General features: G+C 35.8%; 2 protein-coding genes across 2 annotated transcripts; both read left to right on the forward strand.

The window, feature by feature from the left end:
- The first annotated feature begins 293 nt into the window (after positions 1 to 293).
- LOC111783903 (1-phosphatidylinositol-3-phosphate 5-kinase FAB1B) lies at positions 294 to 12,861 on the forward strand. The gene is made up of 14 exons (XM_023664719.2): positions 294 to 649; positions 1,022 to 1,099; positions 2,004 to 2,771; positions 3,497 to 4,192; positions 4,614 to 4,767; positions 4,941 to 5,288; positions 5,852 to 6,664; positions 6,854 to 7,185; positions 8,052 to 8,175; positions 8,265 to 8,429; positions 8,837 to 10,336; positions 10,650 to 10,916; positions 11,311 to 11,636; positions 12,102 to 12,861. The coding sequence occupies exons 3-14, from the start codon at positions 2,188 to 2,190 to the stop codon at positions 12,127 to 12,129; spliced, it is 5,337 nt and encodes a 1,778-aa protein (XP_023520487.2). The 5' UTR covers positions 294 to 649; positions 1,022 to 1,099; positions 2,004 to 2,187; the 3' UTR covers positions 12,130 to 12,861.
- A 2,093-nt stretch (positions 12,862 to 14,954) lies between these two features.
- On the forward strand, positions 14,955 to 16,639 carry LOC111783899 (germin-like protein subfamily 1 member 13). The gene is made up of 2 exons (XM_023664710.2): positions 14,955 to 15,152; positions 15,951 to 16,639. Exons 1-2 carry the CDS (start codon positions 15,011 to 15,013, stop codon positions 16,487 to 16,489), a joined length of 681 nt encoding a protein of 226 aa, XP_023520478.2. The 5' UTR covers positions 14,955 to 15,010; the 3' UTR covers positions 16,490 to 16,639.
- The last annotated feature ends 1,426 nt before the right edge of the window (positions 16,640 to 18,065 follow it).

Genomic DNA, 18,065 nt, shown 5'->3' on the forward strand with positions numbered 1-18,065 from the left:
TATAAATTAAAATTAAGCGGTAAAATCTTAATTAAATATTAAAAATAAATAAATAGTTTACCATTTAATACTATTATTTGATTTTAAAAAATTTATAAATCACACTTGTTCTAACCTAGGAACAAGTCTGTGCGACAGATTCCAGAAAAATAATTTAGAAAATATAAGCATTAAATTAGATAATAATGATGTTTTAAAAATAAATAAAAAATGTTAATTTGAATTTGAATTTGAATTTATTGAAGAAGAAGAAAAGGCCAACAAAATAGCAACAACATTCCTACAACGCGAAATGGGAGCAACAAAATTCAAGAACTTGTTTCTCTCTCTCGTTCCCTCTGTGTAGTCTCTACCGCCCCAAATAAGGCAATGCCGGAGAGAAAGAACACAACAGAATTGAGGGAGGAATTTTGAGTCGCCATTACCAGATTTCCAGAACGTGATCAAGCAATCAACAGAGTTTCACTGAGAAAAACCGCCTCTGTTCTACTTCTTCAATCCAAATTCATACCACTATACGGTATAGCAAACGAATCAGAGCCTGCAGACACAAATTATTGGAGTTCCGTTTGTTTCCTCAATTCATAGATCCATTTGATTCATTTCTACAATCGTCGTTTTCCTTTTTCATCGAGATTCATTGATTAAGGTTAGAATCCTCCGTAGTGTTTGCCTCTCGCATTTCTCTTTTTTACTTTCTTTGCTTTGCGTCGTAGGAATAATGCGATTCCGTTTCGATTTTCTTCATCTGCTTTAAACTGCTCCATAATTATTCTGTTTCGAGAGAGAATCATCGATTTGTTTAATGTGTTTGCATTTTCCTTGGAACTTGCGCTTGTTGTCTCTTTGATCGTTCTTTTTAAGTTTTTGGATTCTGTTATTCAGAATAGCGATTCATTCAACACGAGCATTCGATAATTTATCTGCGTTCTTCAATAACTCTGTTATTCAATTGGAGTCTGAATTGCTTTGGCTATGGTGACGAGTGCTATTGAGTCTCTTCCTTCTGTTTGTGTTTCAGATTTAGGCGGAATGAATCTTTCGTTGCGTCAAGTTCGTTGGATTCACTCGCCTGGAAAAGAAGAGCGCGTATAACTTGGTAATGTTATTAAATCTTAAGATTTTTGTTCTTTAAAACTTACAATTATCTTTTCTTTTGGGTTGATTCATTGAAAATATCTTAAACGAATTCTTAAGCGTAGGAAGTGGACGTGATTTTTGAATTCTTGCAAATGTGGGTTAGATTTTGGTTTTTATGCACAATATTGAAGTTGTTAAGAATAGGAGATATGGGCATACTTGAATTGTAAGTAAATTTTGAAAAGAAAAAGAAAAGTAGATAAAAGTTAGAGAGTGGGAATGAACAGAGAAGAATTTTAGAAATTGAAAACTGAAAGATAGAAAAAATGTTTTGAGTCTCGTAAACATTTGAAGAGCTACACGCTCCAAAGTAAATTTCCACTCAAATGCATGTATAAAAATATTTAAATGAGACAAAAAAGAAAAGAAAAGAAAAGAAAAGAAGAGAAGAGATATATCATAATAATAGTAATAGTATTAAGGAGGAAGAGAAATATTTGAGAGAAGTTTTTTCTAGAGGGCTCACTTGGACAATTCTTAGTTGAGAATGAGGTGGATGCATCTTTTTCCTGAACGATAAAGATTTAAATATCTAATTGTAAAGATAAATAGATCATACTCAATAAATTAGACATCTATTAAAGAATAGCTTGATGGGCTCTTAAATGAATTATAAATGGTCAATCCAATTCATTCCTGGTTGAACTGAAATTGCTGTTTTTGTAGAATGTATAATAGCTCTTCCAGTCATAAGAGTTGTGGCAATATATTTGTGAATCACATACCCATGTTGAGTTTTTTTTTTTTTTTTTTTTTTTTTTTTTTTTTTTTTTTTTTTTCTTTTTTCCCAATCTTTTGGAGGACAACCCGCTGATTCTTTTGATTATGATTATTTTTATGGCTAACTACTTTCCCATGCGCAGCATTCTGTATTCCGTGGGTTAACATTAGATCGAGAAGTTTGAGGTGTCGGTTGCGCAGCATTCAGCATTCTGTATTCGGTAGTTTTTTAACATTAGATCGAGAAGTTTGAGGTGGCGGATGAACAGATTAGGATGAGCGGAGTGGCCATCCCGGTGGAATCCACATTTTCATCCACATCATTAAATGGGCCATCCTGAAAACAAATTATCCGACCTGGTGGGCTTGGTGAAGTCATGGATGCCATGGAGGTCCGACCCGGAAAATGTCTCGAGGGACTTTTGGATGCCCGACAAGAGCTGTAGGGTATGTTATGAGTGCGACTCTCAGTTCACGTTTATCAACCGGCGGCATCATTGCCGTCGCTGTGGACGGGTTTTCTGTTCAAAATGTACTGCAAATTCCATTCCTGCTCCTTCCACGGACCCGACGAATTCTCGGGAGGATTCCGAGAAGATCAGAGTCTGTAATTATTGCTTCAAACAGTGGGGGAAGGAGCCATCTGTCTTGCAAGATGGGGACAAAGCTACCTGCTCTGCTGTCAGTCTATCCTCTTCATCCACCAGCATTGGTAGCTCTAAGTCCGACTACACCTGTCATAGTGCAATCAGCAATGTTAACTCAACGCCTTGCTCAAATGATCGTCAATATTATGACCCGTATAGTTCTGGTGTCATAACTGATGAGCAAGATAATTTAAGGAATGGGAAGAGCATAAATCGCACTACGTCTCTCCTGACTTCATCATCCAGTTATTATGGCCATTACAGGTATTCTCAAGTGTTGATACAAGAGTTCAAATCTAATTTTTTATCAATTTTATTCCGGTCCCAACTAAAAAAAGGGTCCATTTTTAGTCTTTAAAATGAGATTTTTTTAGCGCTTGAACTTAAAAAAAAAAAAAAAAACTTTATTATTATTTTATTTTATTTAAAATTAGATAGAGAACATTTAGTGAATGTTAATTACAGAAATAATGTAGTAAAAACTGAGATAATTATTTTTGTAAAAGTTTAATATTGAGAGAGTTGATCTCTAAAATAAAATATGAATTAAAATTTTTGTATTATGTTATTGTTGAACATAATATTAGTAAAAAATCTTGTCTTCCAACTTCTCAAGTATCTTTGGCTTCTCAATTAGTATTAATTGGAGGTTAGAGTTTGAATGGATCCTTATGATAAGTTCTAAACTAAAAAAAAGAAACCTTGTAAGCACGCTCGCATTATCTGTTAGATCTCTCTCTTAATTTGTGCGTGAGATGATGCTATTAGGACCTATAGTTATTCTAATTCTCTTGAAACTCTACCTGTGTCCTTATAGTCGCATTCTTACTTAATATGCATGCTTTAGCTGATGCATGTCTTTAATTGTGAATACAGACGATGATATCATTTTCTGTCATGTATTGATCTGATGTTTGTATTCAGATCATCGTTAATTGTTAATGCTTTTATATTTTAGTTATTTGTTTACTTTTGTATTTTCTTGTTAGGAGTGATGATGAGGAGGATGATTACTATTATGGAATGTATCGCTCAGACTCTGAATCCAGGCATATCTCCCAGTCTGATAATTATTATTGTGATGTTAACGCTGACGAAGGTTTAAAGCTTGATGGAGAAGACATCAGCAAAAAGGGTTCACCAGTGATGTTTGACAATCAGTGTCCAAGGGATAGTGAAGAATCTAGTGAAGACTCTGATGAAAATGATAAAGGCTCTGAATGTGATTTTCCTACTTATGCCATGCAAAATACGAATAATGAAGCTATGGATTTCCAGAACAATGGGATTCTCTGGCTTCCTCCAGAGCCAGAAGATGAGGAGGATGAGAAAACTCTTTTACTCGATGATGATGATGATTCCTGTGCTCCAGGTGAATGGGGATATGTACCTTCTTCCTTAGACAGTGGGGAATGTCCCGTGAAGGGAAGGTCAAGCGAGGAGCACAGGAAAACTGCAAAAAACGTGGTAGAAGGGCATTTTAGAGCTCTCGTCAGTCAACTTTTGGAGGCTGAGAATCTTCCTATAGGTGATGAACCCTATGAAGATGGTTGGTTAGATATAATAACATATCTGTCCTGGGAAGCAGCTGCAGTTCTGAAGCCAGATACGAGCAAGAGTGGAGGGATGGATCCTGGTGGATATGTTAAGGTTAAATACGTTGCTGGTGGAAAACGTAGTGAGAGGTAAGGTTACTCAATGGACCAATAAAGGTCCATAATATTGTATGGATATATGAATGTCAATTGATTGCTTGAAAATTGCTCAGTATTTGACTGAAGTATGAGGTTTATATGCCAGCAAGTTAGTGCCTATTTTATGAAGGACTACAGGGTTATTTTCTTATGGGGCTATATTACTCCCATGATTCTTTTTCTGTTTTTTCATTAGTTATAGGTGTTTGTTTCCTTTGAACATTTGATGCATGTTCCATATTTTGAAATGCTTCTCTAGATTCAACCCAAGTAGTGCTTAATTGCGAATACGTTTTGTTTTACCACGTTGTATGAGTATGACTACATGTTGTGTGTTTCTTTTCCCATTGGAGTTATGGTATTGCGTTACTGTAAAGGGTTTTGGTTTGACATGAGTCTATTTCTTTTGCAGTATTATTGTTAAAGGCATCATTTGCAAGAAGAATGTAGCACACCGGCGGATGACGAGAGAAATATCTAAACCGTGCTTTTTCGTCCTAGGGGGAGCTTTGGAGTATCAACGTGTTACCAATCACTTGTCAAGTTTAGATACTTTGTTGCAGCAGGTTCAAACTGTTTACCCTTATCCTTTTCATTAGGTTTGTATATCGAAGTTTGATTCTGTAGATTTCTTGTACTTCAACCCTACGTCCGGTTGATGTACTCAGGTCACTAATTATGAATTTATGAAATTTAGAATATTTCTTTTTCTTCATGGGTTCCTTGTATGTACATCCAGGAACTTGACCATTTGAAGATGGCTGTTGCTAAGATTGATTCCCATCATCCTAATGTTCTTTTGGTAGAGAAATCAGTGTCTCGCCATGCTCAAGAGTACCTTCTCTCAAAAAACATCACTCTTGTTCTAAATATTAAAAGATCCCTTTTAGAGCGTATTGCTTGCTGCACCGGGGCAAGTATAATTCCTACTGTTGATCATGTTGCATCGCTGAAGCTTGGTTATTGTGATGTATTTCGTGTGGAGACATTTGTTGAAGAGCATTATAGTGGTGATGGCCAAGCTGGCAAGAAAACAACGAAGACTCTGATGTTCTTTGAGGGATGTCCAAAGCCTCTATGTTGTACTGTAAGTCTATGCTATCAACCAGGAGAGATATGTTTTAAAAATGAGAATAAACGGCATAAGTAGTCATGCTCTTAATTATTTACTTCTTGTGAAAAAATACATATTTGTCTAAATAGTACATAGTTTTCATTTTTCATGACAGTGTAACTGAGCCTTATGAGAAAAAAGGGATTTAAATGCTTTCTGACACTTTTCTAAAAGTATCTTCTTGTAATTTTAAGTCCTGAATTATACAGATCTATTATAATAAATTCTCAGTTTTACATATCTCGGGTGAAAAGACCAGGACATTGGTATTGCTTGTTTTTAACCTGGGACATAATTCTAAAGGTTAAGTAATTATCGTTTGCATATTTGAGATATCACAATATTGATTGCTATATTTCTAGTGTTGTCTTCAATTAGTTGAGTTCTTATAGGATGTGTCAAATTGGCATGGTAATACTAATCTACAGTAGACTTTTTCAGTAGAACTAGCCTATGCTTTCCTCTGCAAAGTTACCTGAACAAACTTCTGAGATATAACTATCAGAGATAATGGAGACTAATTGTTTTGCCTTCAGATTTTGCTCAGGGGTGCCTGTGGAGATGAACTTAAAAAAGTTAAGCATGTTGTTCAATATGCAACTTTTGCTGCCTATCATCTGGCTCTAGAAACATGCTTCCTGGCTGATGAAGGTGCTTCAGTTCCAGAGCTCCCATTGAACTCCCCAATAACAGTTGCCCTTCCTCATAATCCATCAAATATAGACAGGTCTATCTCCGCTATACCTGGGTTTACTTGCCCTTCGCCAGACAAGTCTTCAGAGCCTAAACCTAGCATGGAAATTGGGCAATATGGAAAAGATGCTGTTCCGAATAGAGACTCATCTATAATTAGTAATAATGTCGTCAATTTGAACTCTTTAAGGCTGTTAAAGTCCAATGCTTCCTCCACTTCCTTGTCTTTGCTGAAGCAGGATGTTTCTATTTCCGACAATAATATGCTTTCCTCCAAATTTACCTCAGAGGCAAATATACGTCTGGACAACAAAGATGATGATACAGTTCCTATCTCTGGTAAAGGTGAGGTTTCAAGTCAGCTTCGTAACTCTATTTATATAAGCAGCAATGCATTGGATGGAAATACCCAAGCTTCAAATGGTTCAACATCTCAAAGACCTGAAAGCTCTAGTACTAATCTAGTGACCACCAAATCTTCAAAGGAAGATTTCCCCTTGTCACCTTCTGACCAACAGAACATTTTGGTGTCTTTGTCAACACGTTGTGTGTGGAAGGGAACTATTTGTGATCGTGCTCATCTCTTACGAATCAAATACTATGGGAGCTTTGATGAGCCTTTGGGTCGGTTTCTACGGGATCGTTTGTTTGATCAGGTAATATAGTCTTCTAATGATTATTAACAATAGGAAGGAGATCGTAATAGTCCTTCAGGGTTTGCTTGCCTTTTTTGAAAAATATGCTTATCCGTGTCTCATATAAATAAAAAAGAAAAAAGTATCAGTTAGTAAAAGATTTTTTCTTATCTGAAAGTGTTATCATTACTATCATTCATCTTCTTGCAGAATTATCGATGTCGTTCGTGTGGTATGCCCTCTGAGGCACATGTGAATTGTTATACACATCCACAAGGCAGCCTTACAATATCTGCTAAGAAACTCCCAGACTTTTTCTTACCAGGAGAATCCGAAGGTAAAATTTGGATGTGGCACCGGTGTCTGAAGTGCCCTCGGACCAATGGCTTCCCACCAGCCACTAGGAGAGTTATTATGTCTGATGCTGCCTGGGGTTTATCTTTTGGTAAATTTTTGGAGTTAAGTTTTTCAAATAATGCAGCTGCCAGCCGTGTTGCAGGTTGTGGCCATTTCCTTCATAGAGATTGTCTCCGGTTCTATGGGTATGATTTATATAGTTTTATTTCTCCAGCTATGAAGTTTGATTGTCACATATCAGTTCGAGCATGACAATAAATTAACTAGTTTACTTTATATATGATTTTTAATTTCCTAATCGTTGTCTATGTGATATTTACAATTCATTATCGAAATGGAAATCACATGAGCTCCACAACTTTGAAAGCTGGAGGAAGAGATGCTTTGGACGGTTGGATTAAACTTGTTACTGCATTACTATCATCATCCTTTTGAACTAACGTTTTTTTTGTTGTTATTTTTCTTTTGAAGACTAGAAATTTCTATTTATAAATTGAAAATATTATGCATTAAATAGTATAAGCTCGGAAATCTTTTCTTAAAGAATCTGTTTTCTCAAAAAAAAAAAAAAAAAAAGAAATAAGAGAGAAAGGAAAGAATGCATTAATACGTTTCAGACCCTACTACATTATTCACTTTGGACATGATTTTTCAATTGTCATGGAAGTGTTTCCACTCGACGGTCATACAAAGCTTTTAGACCACCTTTCTGGTTGTTCTATTTGTGTGAAATTTTGGAAAACTTCTAAATATTCTTCTATGGGGTTAGGATCCTCATGGATCACATTATGTGCCTGCGCCTGCGCCTGCACCCTGGTCCTCAGTTACAGAGGAGCTTTCCTGTTTTCTGGTATGATTAATGTAGACAAACAGGAGATCTTTTTGTGATCCCGAACATTTATTTGGCTTTCGGTTGGAAACTTACTATTTGTATTCTTCCATTGATTGGAATGGAAGTTTTGTTAATTTCCTGCTAAAGAAAAAGGAAAAATGCTCGAAAATTCAGTTAAATAGGATCATTCTTATCTGTTTCTGTCATTCACATGTGCAGGTTTGGAAGAACGGTTGCATGTTTCCACTATGCAGCAATTAATGTTCAGTCTGTTCATATCCCGCCGTCCCTAATTGAATTTTACCATAATAATCTGGAGTGGATTAATAAGGAAGCAAATGAGGTACAACGACCTTGAATTCAACTTCAGAAGGCTTAAAGCCACTGATTTTAAATTTTTAAGACTAATCAGTTTTTGGTCGCTTCTACTAGGTACATAACAGGGCTGAAACTCTATTTGCTGAAGTATGTAAAGCTCTTCCTCTGATTCCAAAGCATGAATTGGGCTCAGAGCAAGAAGATTTTGGGGTAAATGAATTGAACCATTACATTCAAGAACTAGAGCAAATCATTATCATGGAGAAAGAAGATTTTGAGGTAGGATTAGGGTTTTATTTTTAATTATATCTTAATTTGGAATCTGATTATAACACATTATGCTCGTTTTGTGAGGGGAAGTTGTTTTATGATTGCATTCGTGTGCATTTAATGGCTTGATCCACTTGTGGAAGGAAAGTATCTATGAACTTGATTCACTAATCCTATCAACAAATATGAATCCCTTATTTGAAATATAGAATTAAATAGTTTTATTTGGGATCCTTGACTAAAGATGGTCTTAATTTGTAGGCAAACAAACAAATTTTCTATTATGCAATATGGATTATTATTATAGGCCAATGATGTTTCTAGGTTGTCATTTTCCCTGCATTGTAAAACTATCTTTGTGGGGAAGGAAGCTTTATGCTTTGGTTCTTCTGACTTATTCCAACAAGTTATTATAGGTGCATTTTAATGAAGTACTATCTGGAGAGACGACAGTTGGCCAGCCTACAGTTGATATTTTTGAGATCAATAAACTGCATATGCACATTCTTTTTCTTTCATATATTTGGGTTCAGCGCTTAAGTTACGCAGTCACTTTGAGAAGGAAGAATTCCCCATATAGTTCAAGCAATGACCTTCTAACACTGGATGAAAGAGGAATTGAATCAGTGGAAGAGTTTGTGGAATTTACTCTGGGATTGGGACAAGATGATTTCTTTGGTGGTTGTGATAATGATTCTCTACCTTTAGAGTCAAAACATGAGATTGATCTTGGAAGAGGAGGTAATTCAGGCCAAATTAGCCAGTTGAACGAAACGGAGAGGGAAAAGGATATTGACCTTGGTGTACTGGAGGATGATCTTTGTCTTTCTCCAGTTATGCCTCAAGATGTTGAAATTTCCATGCGAAGGGCGAATTCAGAGGGAGAATATCCAATTATGGCTGATTTATCTGATACCCTTGATGCAGTTTGGAAAGGTGTAATGCACCCAAATAGTGCAACATCAGATAGTAGTTATTCGCGAACTAATTCTGCCATTCTGGAGCCATTGGTAGGACAGTCTGATATGGAGAAGTGTAATGCCAACTTAGTTGGAGCAGAGACAGCTCGTCTTCTTCATTCTGCCTTAGTTTTAACAATGGTTGATTCTGTCGAGCCATCTACAAGTTTGGTATCGATGCCTTCTTCAGCATATAATACAAAGATTTCGTTGTTGAATATCCCAAAGCCTGACATTGGCAACTATGATCCTGCCTTCATTTCATCGTTTAGGGAATTGGAAAAACAAGGGTATCTTCGGCTTCTTATGCATGTTGGTTCCACTGATACTGTTGTTCCTGTCTATGATGAGGAGCCCACTAGTATTATTGCATATTCATTGCTTACGCCAGAGTATAATGCTCAGATGTCTGAGCCAGAGAGGGTACTAGAACCTGTGAATACTGCACGCTCCTTGCCTATTATTGGTTCAGCTAAAATGAACTCAATTAAAACATGTGATGAAAAAGCTACAGATGCCTACCAAACTCTTCGATCCAAGGAAGAGACCATTTTATCCATGCCTAGACCCGAAAGTCTTCAGTTTGAGGATCTGCTTTTGTTCACTCAGGATTTGCATACAAGAGTTTGTTTTGTAAATGAGACTCCTTTGGGGCCGGTGAAATACACCATAACCTGCTACTTTGCTAAGCGGTTTGAGGCATTACGAAAAAAGTGTTGCCCTTCCGAGTTAGATTATGTAAGGTCTATTAGTCGTTGTAGGAGGTGGGGAGCCCAAGGTGGCAAAAGCAACGTTTTCTTTGCAAAAACTTTAGATGAGCGGTTTATTATCAAACAGGTCACAAAAATTGAGTTGGAATCATTCTTTCAGTTTGCACCAGCTTATTTTATATATTTGTCTGAAGCAATACGTACAGGTTGTCCAACTTGCCTGGCAAAGGTCGTGGGGATGTATCAGGTACGATATTTTTTTAATTTTCTTTTATTGTAATTGTTGATGGACCTTCTCTTTGAAAAATAGAAATGATTTTAAACGACTGCAGTTGAAAAATAGAAATGATACAATCTAGCCTTTTTTTTTTCTAAATCAAAATTTGATTGACGAGGAGATAGATTTTCATTAATTTTGTAAATTAGAAGTTTTTTTCAAGTCAAATAAGTTTGAGAAATCACAATTGTATTTGAAACCTCATGTATAATTATTTCAGTTGGGAAATAACATCTTGAAACTTCGTGTATAATTATCTTCTTGGGTTTTTTTCGTCTTGAAGGTGTCCTCAAAGCATCCAAAGGGAGGGAAAGAATGCAAGCTTGACATTTTAGTGATGGAGAATCTTCTATTTCGGCATAATGTGACACGACTTTATGATCTAAAAGGGTCTTCTCGATCGCGCTATAATTCAGACACGAGTGGAAAAAATAAAGTTCTTTTGGATCAGAATCTGATTGAATCTATGCCAACCTCCCCAATATTTTTGGGCAGCAAGGCAAAGCGGTTGTTAGAAAGAGCTGTTTGGAATGATACATCATTTTTAGCTGTAAGTTTAATTTATCTTTTTTGGGTCATCACATTTGATTTTCCAGGTTTTAATGTTCTCAACTGAGGTTTCTTAATTCAATTCAAGTCACTTCAAACATCATTAGCGTTTCTTACTAAATATCGTATACATGAATGAGCATCTCTATTTTAAGTCTAGCATGATATCTAGTTGAACGAGGGTTATTTTTCTATATATATACACAACGCTAGTACTATAGGTTACTGATAGGAATGCTTGGGTAGAATTAGGATTAGGTTTTACACAAATTCAGAATTCTTGAAAGATTTCATGAACTTTTTAAAATCACAAGCCGAACACACTTACCAAGCATCCATCCATTTTCGTGTGAAATTATATGGCTGACATATATTATCTCAAATTGCTGTTGCAGTCAATTGATGTCATGGACTACTCACTATTAGTTGGCTTAGATGAGGAAAAGCAAGAGCTGGTTGTGGGGATTATTGATTTTATGAGGCAATATACTTGGGATAAACATCTTGAAACTTGGGTGAAGAACTCTGGCATTCTAGGTGGGCCCAAGAACGCTGCTCCTACTGTGATCTCACCTCATCAATACAAGAAACGTTTCAGAAAAGCTATGACTACATATTTTCTTATGGTTCCCGATCAATGGCCTTCCTCAACAGTCAGCCCTAGTGAGTCCCACCCCGATCTCTGTGAGGAAAACTCAGAACCTGAGCATTCATGGGATGGGTAAGTTCGCAACTATTTTTGATATTGGTGAATACAATTGGTGCACTAACTTTTCTGCATTTCTGAATTTTCAGTCTTTGGACAACTTTTTTGATCAATGATTTGAACCACTAGTTCTTTTAAAATGGCAAAAAGATTTTCTCAATGTTGTTATTTTTAGTGCTTTTGGCCTGACTAAAAGCACTTTTTGTTATACTCTAAAGCATTTTCACTCAAAATTATCGTGTTTGGGAGTAACTTAAGAAGTACTTAGAACAAAGTTAGCAAGTAGTGAGAAGTACTTATGGTGTTTATACATACAATACATGCATGTGTACTTGTCACTTATTTTACCATGTTATTTGGATGAATGATCAAATTCTTCTTATCAAAATTTAATTACTAGATGACAGTAAGTTTCAATTATCATTTTAGTAGCCTACTTTAACATTTTGTTTGTTTGTTTGTCTGTCTGTCTGTCTTCAGCAAACCTTATAGGTATCAGAGTGATTGATGAGAAGGTAAAACAGGGTGTCATTTTGTGTAGAATTACTCGCTTGGGGTAAACATGTTGCGTAGAACATATAGCCCCAATGAGCCTAGACATGGAACTAAGTACCCATCTTTGACATCAAATAGCAACTTCAGATGGAATTTTGAGCCCATGCTTCGGCCTCGACTAAACAGCGAGGGTAGTTTTCACTTTATGGACACGCTTCTCCCTCGTCGAGTTCCCTCTCCCCTTCTGTAAACCCGAAACTGCAGTAGAAGGCGAAAATGGCTTTACTTGGAGAGGAAGGATAGCTCTTATTATAACACGATAAACTTTGTCGTAGAAGCATGAACCATGGCTTAACTTGAGGTCTTGCAAAGATTACGACGAATCGTGCAACCGTTTGAGTCGATCACATGGTATGGTATATCAGAAGGCATTGCTCTTGTGAATAGTAGTAAGAAAAAGCATAGTAAATTATTCTTTTTTCTTTCTTTTTCTTTGCCCTTGAGAAGAAGATGAGTGTCTTTACGTTACCTCATCTTCTATCTTTTGGAGACTCATTGATAACTTTGGTAGATGGCATTTGTTAAGCTAAAACTTCTCTCCCTTTCGAGAAATACGACATTTTGTAGAGGGCGGTAGCATTGTCGATTATACAGAGAGCATATCTACATATAATGTAAATGACTTTCGATGATTCATTTTAACCAAGACTAATAAGCTAATAAGATTGTTTCTGATTCCTTATCATTTGAGGCATTTATTGATATAATTATCATAGTCAAAGAAATGAAAATGTATATGTTTGTAGAAGGGGTATTCTTTTGGGTGATTGTCGTGCTTATGTTCTTATATATATATATATATCTCATCTCGATTTTTTTTTTTCTTTTTGTTTTTTATCGGTATATATATTTTTTCCATCTTAGACATCTCATTCAACCTCAAGACCGTTATTACAATTTTTTTTTAATAGAATTGATCATTAGTTTAAATGAATGAATGGTTAACTTTTGAACAAAATTTGTATATTTGTAATTTCTCAATATAACTCCTATTTTGGAGTATGATGATGCTTATGACTATTTCATTTTAAAAAAGAATTAAAATAGATTATTTTTTAGAAATAAAATTAAGGCATAAAAAGTTATTTTATAAAAAAAAAATTAGAACTTAAATCCGGTAAGAAAGCATAATCAAAAGAAGATAGAAAGATTTTATTTTCACGTAAGTATATGCAATGGGTGTGACGCATTATCTACCAACTAATATCTACAAATAAGAAAAATATAAACTAACTAAATCTTGAAAATATACTGCTATTTAAATTTAAATTTTGAGGTAAAATAAAATATACTGCTATTTAAATTTAAATCTTGAGGTAAAATAATATATTCCATAACTAATTCAAATTCGAAATAAATTGCACTAAATTCTGACAGAATGAATCATATGTTGCACACATCGAACATGTTGAAAGCCAAGATTGGAAGCATAACAGAGACTTATGTCTAGACCATGTTACAATGTTTTAAAAAGGATAGGTTTCATGATATATGTGTGTATTTGCATTACATGACACTAATAATGAGCTACTTACTACGTCTTATAATATTCAAACCAATACTCAAGCCATGCTACTCTTATATTTCAGATAAAGGTAAAGTGTTCATGTACGAATGGACTATGCTACAATGATTATGGAAATTAAGTTAGTGTAGTAGATGCATTGTTTTTCTTTGACGACCCTGCTAGAATGACATGCTAGAACTATTTGCTACATAATATTTCTTAAGTTTTATTTGTGTAATATTGTGTTCATCCAATCAAATTTGTAATAGCAATGAGTATGAGCGGATTCTCGTACTTGAAAGAGGAGGTGTCTACCCTTTTTTTTTAAAGACAGTTACTATAACGGTATGAAAAAAAGAAATCAAATTCAAACCTGGTCGAAAATCGCAAGATTTAAGGTTTAGAGTTTAGGACTCGACATTATTTTCTTAAATTCCACCCCATGCATCCCTCTCAACACACTCTTCATTTGAATTGCCCATTCATAAAATTAGGGTATTTTCTTGTTGGGTTATTGCATATATAGCAATTTTGATCCAAAATAACTACTAAAATTAGCTCAAAGAAAAAGTTTAAAAACTCTATCAACATATGGTATGTTTAGCATTACTTGTTTCTCTTGAATTCACCTACTCCACACCTAAGCGTTTGATTTGGAGAAATCTTAAGTTGGACGGTCTCTCGAGAATTGATCGTCGAGTGTCAGATCCAACTTTTGAGTCTTGGGCCCTAGGTGTTACATGGTTAACGACATCTATAATGGATCTTTTTTTTTTTTTTTTTTCTTTTTTTTTTTTTTTTTTTTTTGACAGTATGTGGGTAGGAGATTCAAACATGTGGGTAGGAGATTCAAACCACTGACCTTTTGGTCGATTGTACACGTTTTATCCTTTAGTATCATAGCTTTCTTTTGGGCTGATTCTTTACCAATAAACTCGTATTAGAGATAATTTTACAAATGAAAATGAACCTCCATCTTTTATCTTAGTTGTACCATAAATTATATACTTATTTTAGAAAAAAAGTAGCATTTGATTTAGCAGGGGTGGTTGAAGAAAGTGTCCTTGCTGAAACATTAATCAATAGAGTAGTGCAATATAGAGTAGTGGAGTTTTGGGCATTCTAATTTTGTAATGTTTTCAATTTTTTCTTTATTTAATTCCACTTAATAACTCTTTTAAAGATTATAAATTGATAAAATTCAATAACATTTTTTTAAAGAAATTAAAATGGTAAAATAAAAGCTTCCTCGTAGATCTATAAATAGAGGGTTGGATGAATGCAAATTTAGATATCAAAGTCATAAGAGTGAGTATCAACATCAAGTATGAAGTTGGGCGCTGTGGTTTGTTCTTCAGCCATCTTTCTGTTCATTCTGCATGCAACAATCTGTGCTTGGGGTTATGATCCAAGTCCTCTTCAAGACTTTTGTGTAGCCATTCATGATCCTAATCACTACAACTCTGCTGGTAATCTCTTAATTTTCACCATTTTCTTTTCTCGTTCTCGTATATATCTTTTTGTAGAGATGTCGAAAGGGTGGTAAAGAAACCGGGAAGCCTTCTCCGCTTTCTATGAAATTCTCTAGGACGTGAATTCCTCGGAGAATTCGAAGGAATTGGGTTCTCTCGAGGACTTTTTATTTTTCTACTCGAGTTAGATACATGAAATAAAGATTTAGTTGAGTCTATCCAATTTTGTAGATGAAGAATGAATGCTTCTTTGATTTTTTTAGTCTTTGATCGTGTAATAAGTTCAATTAAAACATTTTGAACACCATGGTCTTTATCATGTTCCTTCGTTCATGTCTCGTTTAAATAGGTTGACAGCGATACGTAACATGGTAAAGCAGACAATATCTACTAGTGGTTGCCTTGGGCTATTACAAATGATATTAGAGTTAGACACAGGCGGTATGCTAGTAAAGACGCTGGATTTTCAAGGGGAGTGGTTTGTGAGATCCCACGTCGGTTAGAGAGGGGAATGAAACTACTCCCTAACAGACGCGTTATAAAATCGTGAGCCTAACGAGGCCTCCAAAGGGGGTGGACTACGAGGTCCCATGTTGGTTGGAGAGGGGAACCAAGCATCCGTTGTAAGGGTGAGGAAACCTCTCTTAATAGACGTGTTATAAAACTGTGAGGTTGACAACGATACGTAACTGGCAAAAATAGACAACATCTACTAGTTACACTTATGAAAAGTTGTTTTCGATGAAAATGCTATCAAATCTAACATATTTTAAACTTGTTTTTGGTTGAGTATAGTATTTGTGAACGGGAAGTTCTGCAAGGACCCGAAGCTAGTGAAAGTCGAAGACTTCTTATTCCAAGGACTCGACATTCCCGGAAACACAAATAATAAACAAGGCTCAAACGTGACTCTAATAAACGTCGACCGAATCCCTGGACTAAACACCCTCGGCATCTCTTTAGCTCGTATCGACTACGCTTCATACGGGTTAAACCCACCTCACACGCACCCACGAGGCACCGAAATTCTCGTGGTCGTGGAAGGCAGCCTCCTAGTCGGGTTCGTGACGTCGAATCCAGACAACAAACTCTTCACCAAAGTGCTATACGAAGGAGATGTGTTTGTGTTCCCCATTGGCCTCATTCACTTCCAATTCAACGTAGGACATGGCCCAGCCCTTGCCTTCGCTGGCCTCAGCAGCCAAAACCCAGGCACCATCACCATTGCCAACGCTGTGTTTGGGTCTAAGCCGCCCATCTCGCTTGATGTTCTCACCAAGGCCTTCCAAGTTGACGAGAAGGTCATTGAGGCCCTCCAGATGCAGTTTGAGTAGGGGATATGTTCCTATTTTGAACCAAATAAAATGGCCATTGAAATAAAAGTTGGTGTATAATGGATATATATATGTATCTTATGTATTGAACGATGATATCTATTCCTTTGCTCGGAGTATTAATTAGATTACGTAACTCATTGGCTATGACTTCCTTTGTCGTTTCGTTTTGATACTATGTGGGTATGAATTTGTATCTTAGATAATGAAGTTTGAGTTACTTTGATCAATGATGTTCTATAGTCAATTCATACGGAGGTTGACTTAGGGTTCTCGAATTATAAAAAGATTGAACCATGCACTGGGTTGTGGGTGTGCGAGATGTGTCACAATCGCACTCTTAAGATAGCGGGATAGTGATTGTGTGACACTTGTTGTAACCCAGCGAACAAGTCAGTCGTGAGAAATTTAGACTTCAAGGACAACGTTGGCGTATACTCAAGCCTCGAGCACGTGAGGAGAATATACGTTGAGAACAATTTGATAGAAAGTAATGTTATAAGCTAAAAGTGATTAGGCAACAACGACTTTGATAGCATATAACTCGGGTAAGAGGGAGAGACAACTAGTCATATTCCCTGTAGTACATTTTGGGGCATTTTAGCTCTAGCGGGTGTAGACATGATTTTGGTGAAGGGTCATACACCTCCATATTCCATATTGACACAACATGAAATAGTAAAGATCTATCTAAGATGAAAGCATGTAAAAGGGGTTTGGAACGGGCATGCTGCTATGGACAACATGTCTTGGACAAACATGATCGGAACATCCGACACGGCCATAGATAGCACTCTTTGAATAAGCATGACTGTGACAAGGTGTTACCCTTTTGAGTTTGTTCGTATTATCCAAATTTCCGAGCGAAAATTACTTCTTCATTATCTAAAATTTAAAATTAATTGATTTTTTTTTTTTTTGGCTAGATTGACTGATCAAGAGGTGGTGACTGAAAGACCAATAGAAAACAAAAAAAACGTAACAGCTAACGTCACTTAATGTTTAATTTTTCCAATAGATTAAAAAATCTGAAATTTTATTGTATTAATTTTGTAAAAATCAATACACGTAGCCCAGCTTCTGCCTTGGTTTGTCCTCGAACCACCTATAGATGTATCGTTTTAATACCATTTGTTATGACCCATATACAGGACTCGGGATCAGGATTTGAAATATGGACTCGACACCTAATGATCCCAATATTCCCGGCATCCCCTACGACATGGTCATGTATCTACATTCCTCATCTTAAGAGTGAAGACTATCCCTACAGACCAACACGAGTCTTTCCAACATGTTTTGTCCTCACTGACATGCAAAGCACGCTTAACAATGAAGTTCCTATGATTGAGTCACCGAAAAGAAACGTGTACCTTGTTGATATAGGTACTAACTTTCAATTCTTTTATACTCATCCTATCTTTATGATCGTTCTCAATCAAATATAGTCTTGACTCATTCATATACCTCTCATTTACTCCGAAGTCACCTATCTCATCTACCGATAGTATTTAAAGTCAAATTATCCAAATATAAAAGAATTCAAACACTAAAATTAATATTTTGAAAAAGAATC

This window comes from Cucurbita pepo, chromosome 4 (genome assembly GCF_057944985.1).
Source record: "Cucurbita pepo subsp. pepo isolate OVF chromosome 4, ASM5794498v1, whole genome shotgun sequence".
NCBI lineage: Eukaryota > Viridiplantae > Streptophyta > Magnoliopsida > Cucurbitales > Cucurbitaceae > Cucurbita > Cucurbita pepo.

Bases quoted from the DNA above. Each gene is read 5' to 3' on its own strand.
- LOC111783903 (XM_023664719.2), top strand. From the start codon at position 2,188: ATGGGCCATCCTGAAAACAAATTATCCGACCTGGTGGGCTTGGTGAAG. The intron at 4,193-4,613 runs GTAAGGTTACTC...TTTCTTTTGCAG, and splicing joins GGTGGAAAACGTAGTGAGAG to TATTATTGTTAAAGGCATCA. The intron at 5,289-5,851 runs GTAAGTCTATGC...TTTTGCCTTCAG, and splicing joins CAAAGCCTCTATGTTGTACT to ATTTTGCTCAGGGGTGCCTG.
- LOC111783899 (XM_023664710.2), top strand. From the start codon at position 15,011: ATGAAGTTGGGCGCTGTGGTTTGTTCTTCAGCCATCTTTCTGTTCATT. The intron at 15,153-15,950 runs GTAATCTCTTAA...GGTTGAGTATAG, and splicing joins TAATCACTACAACTCTGCTG to TATTTGTGAACGGGAAGTTC.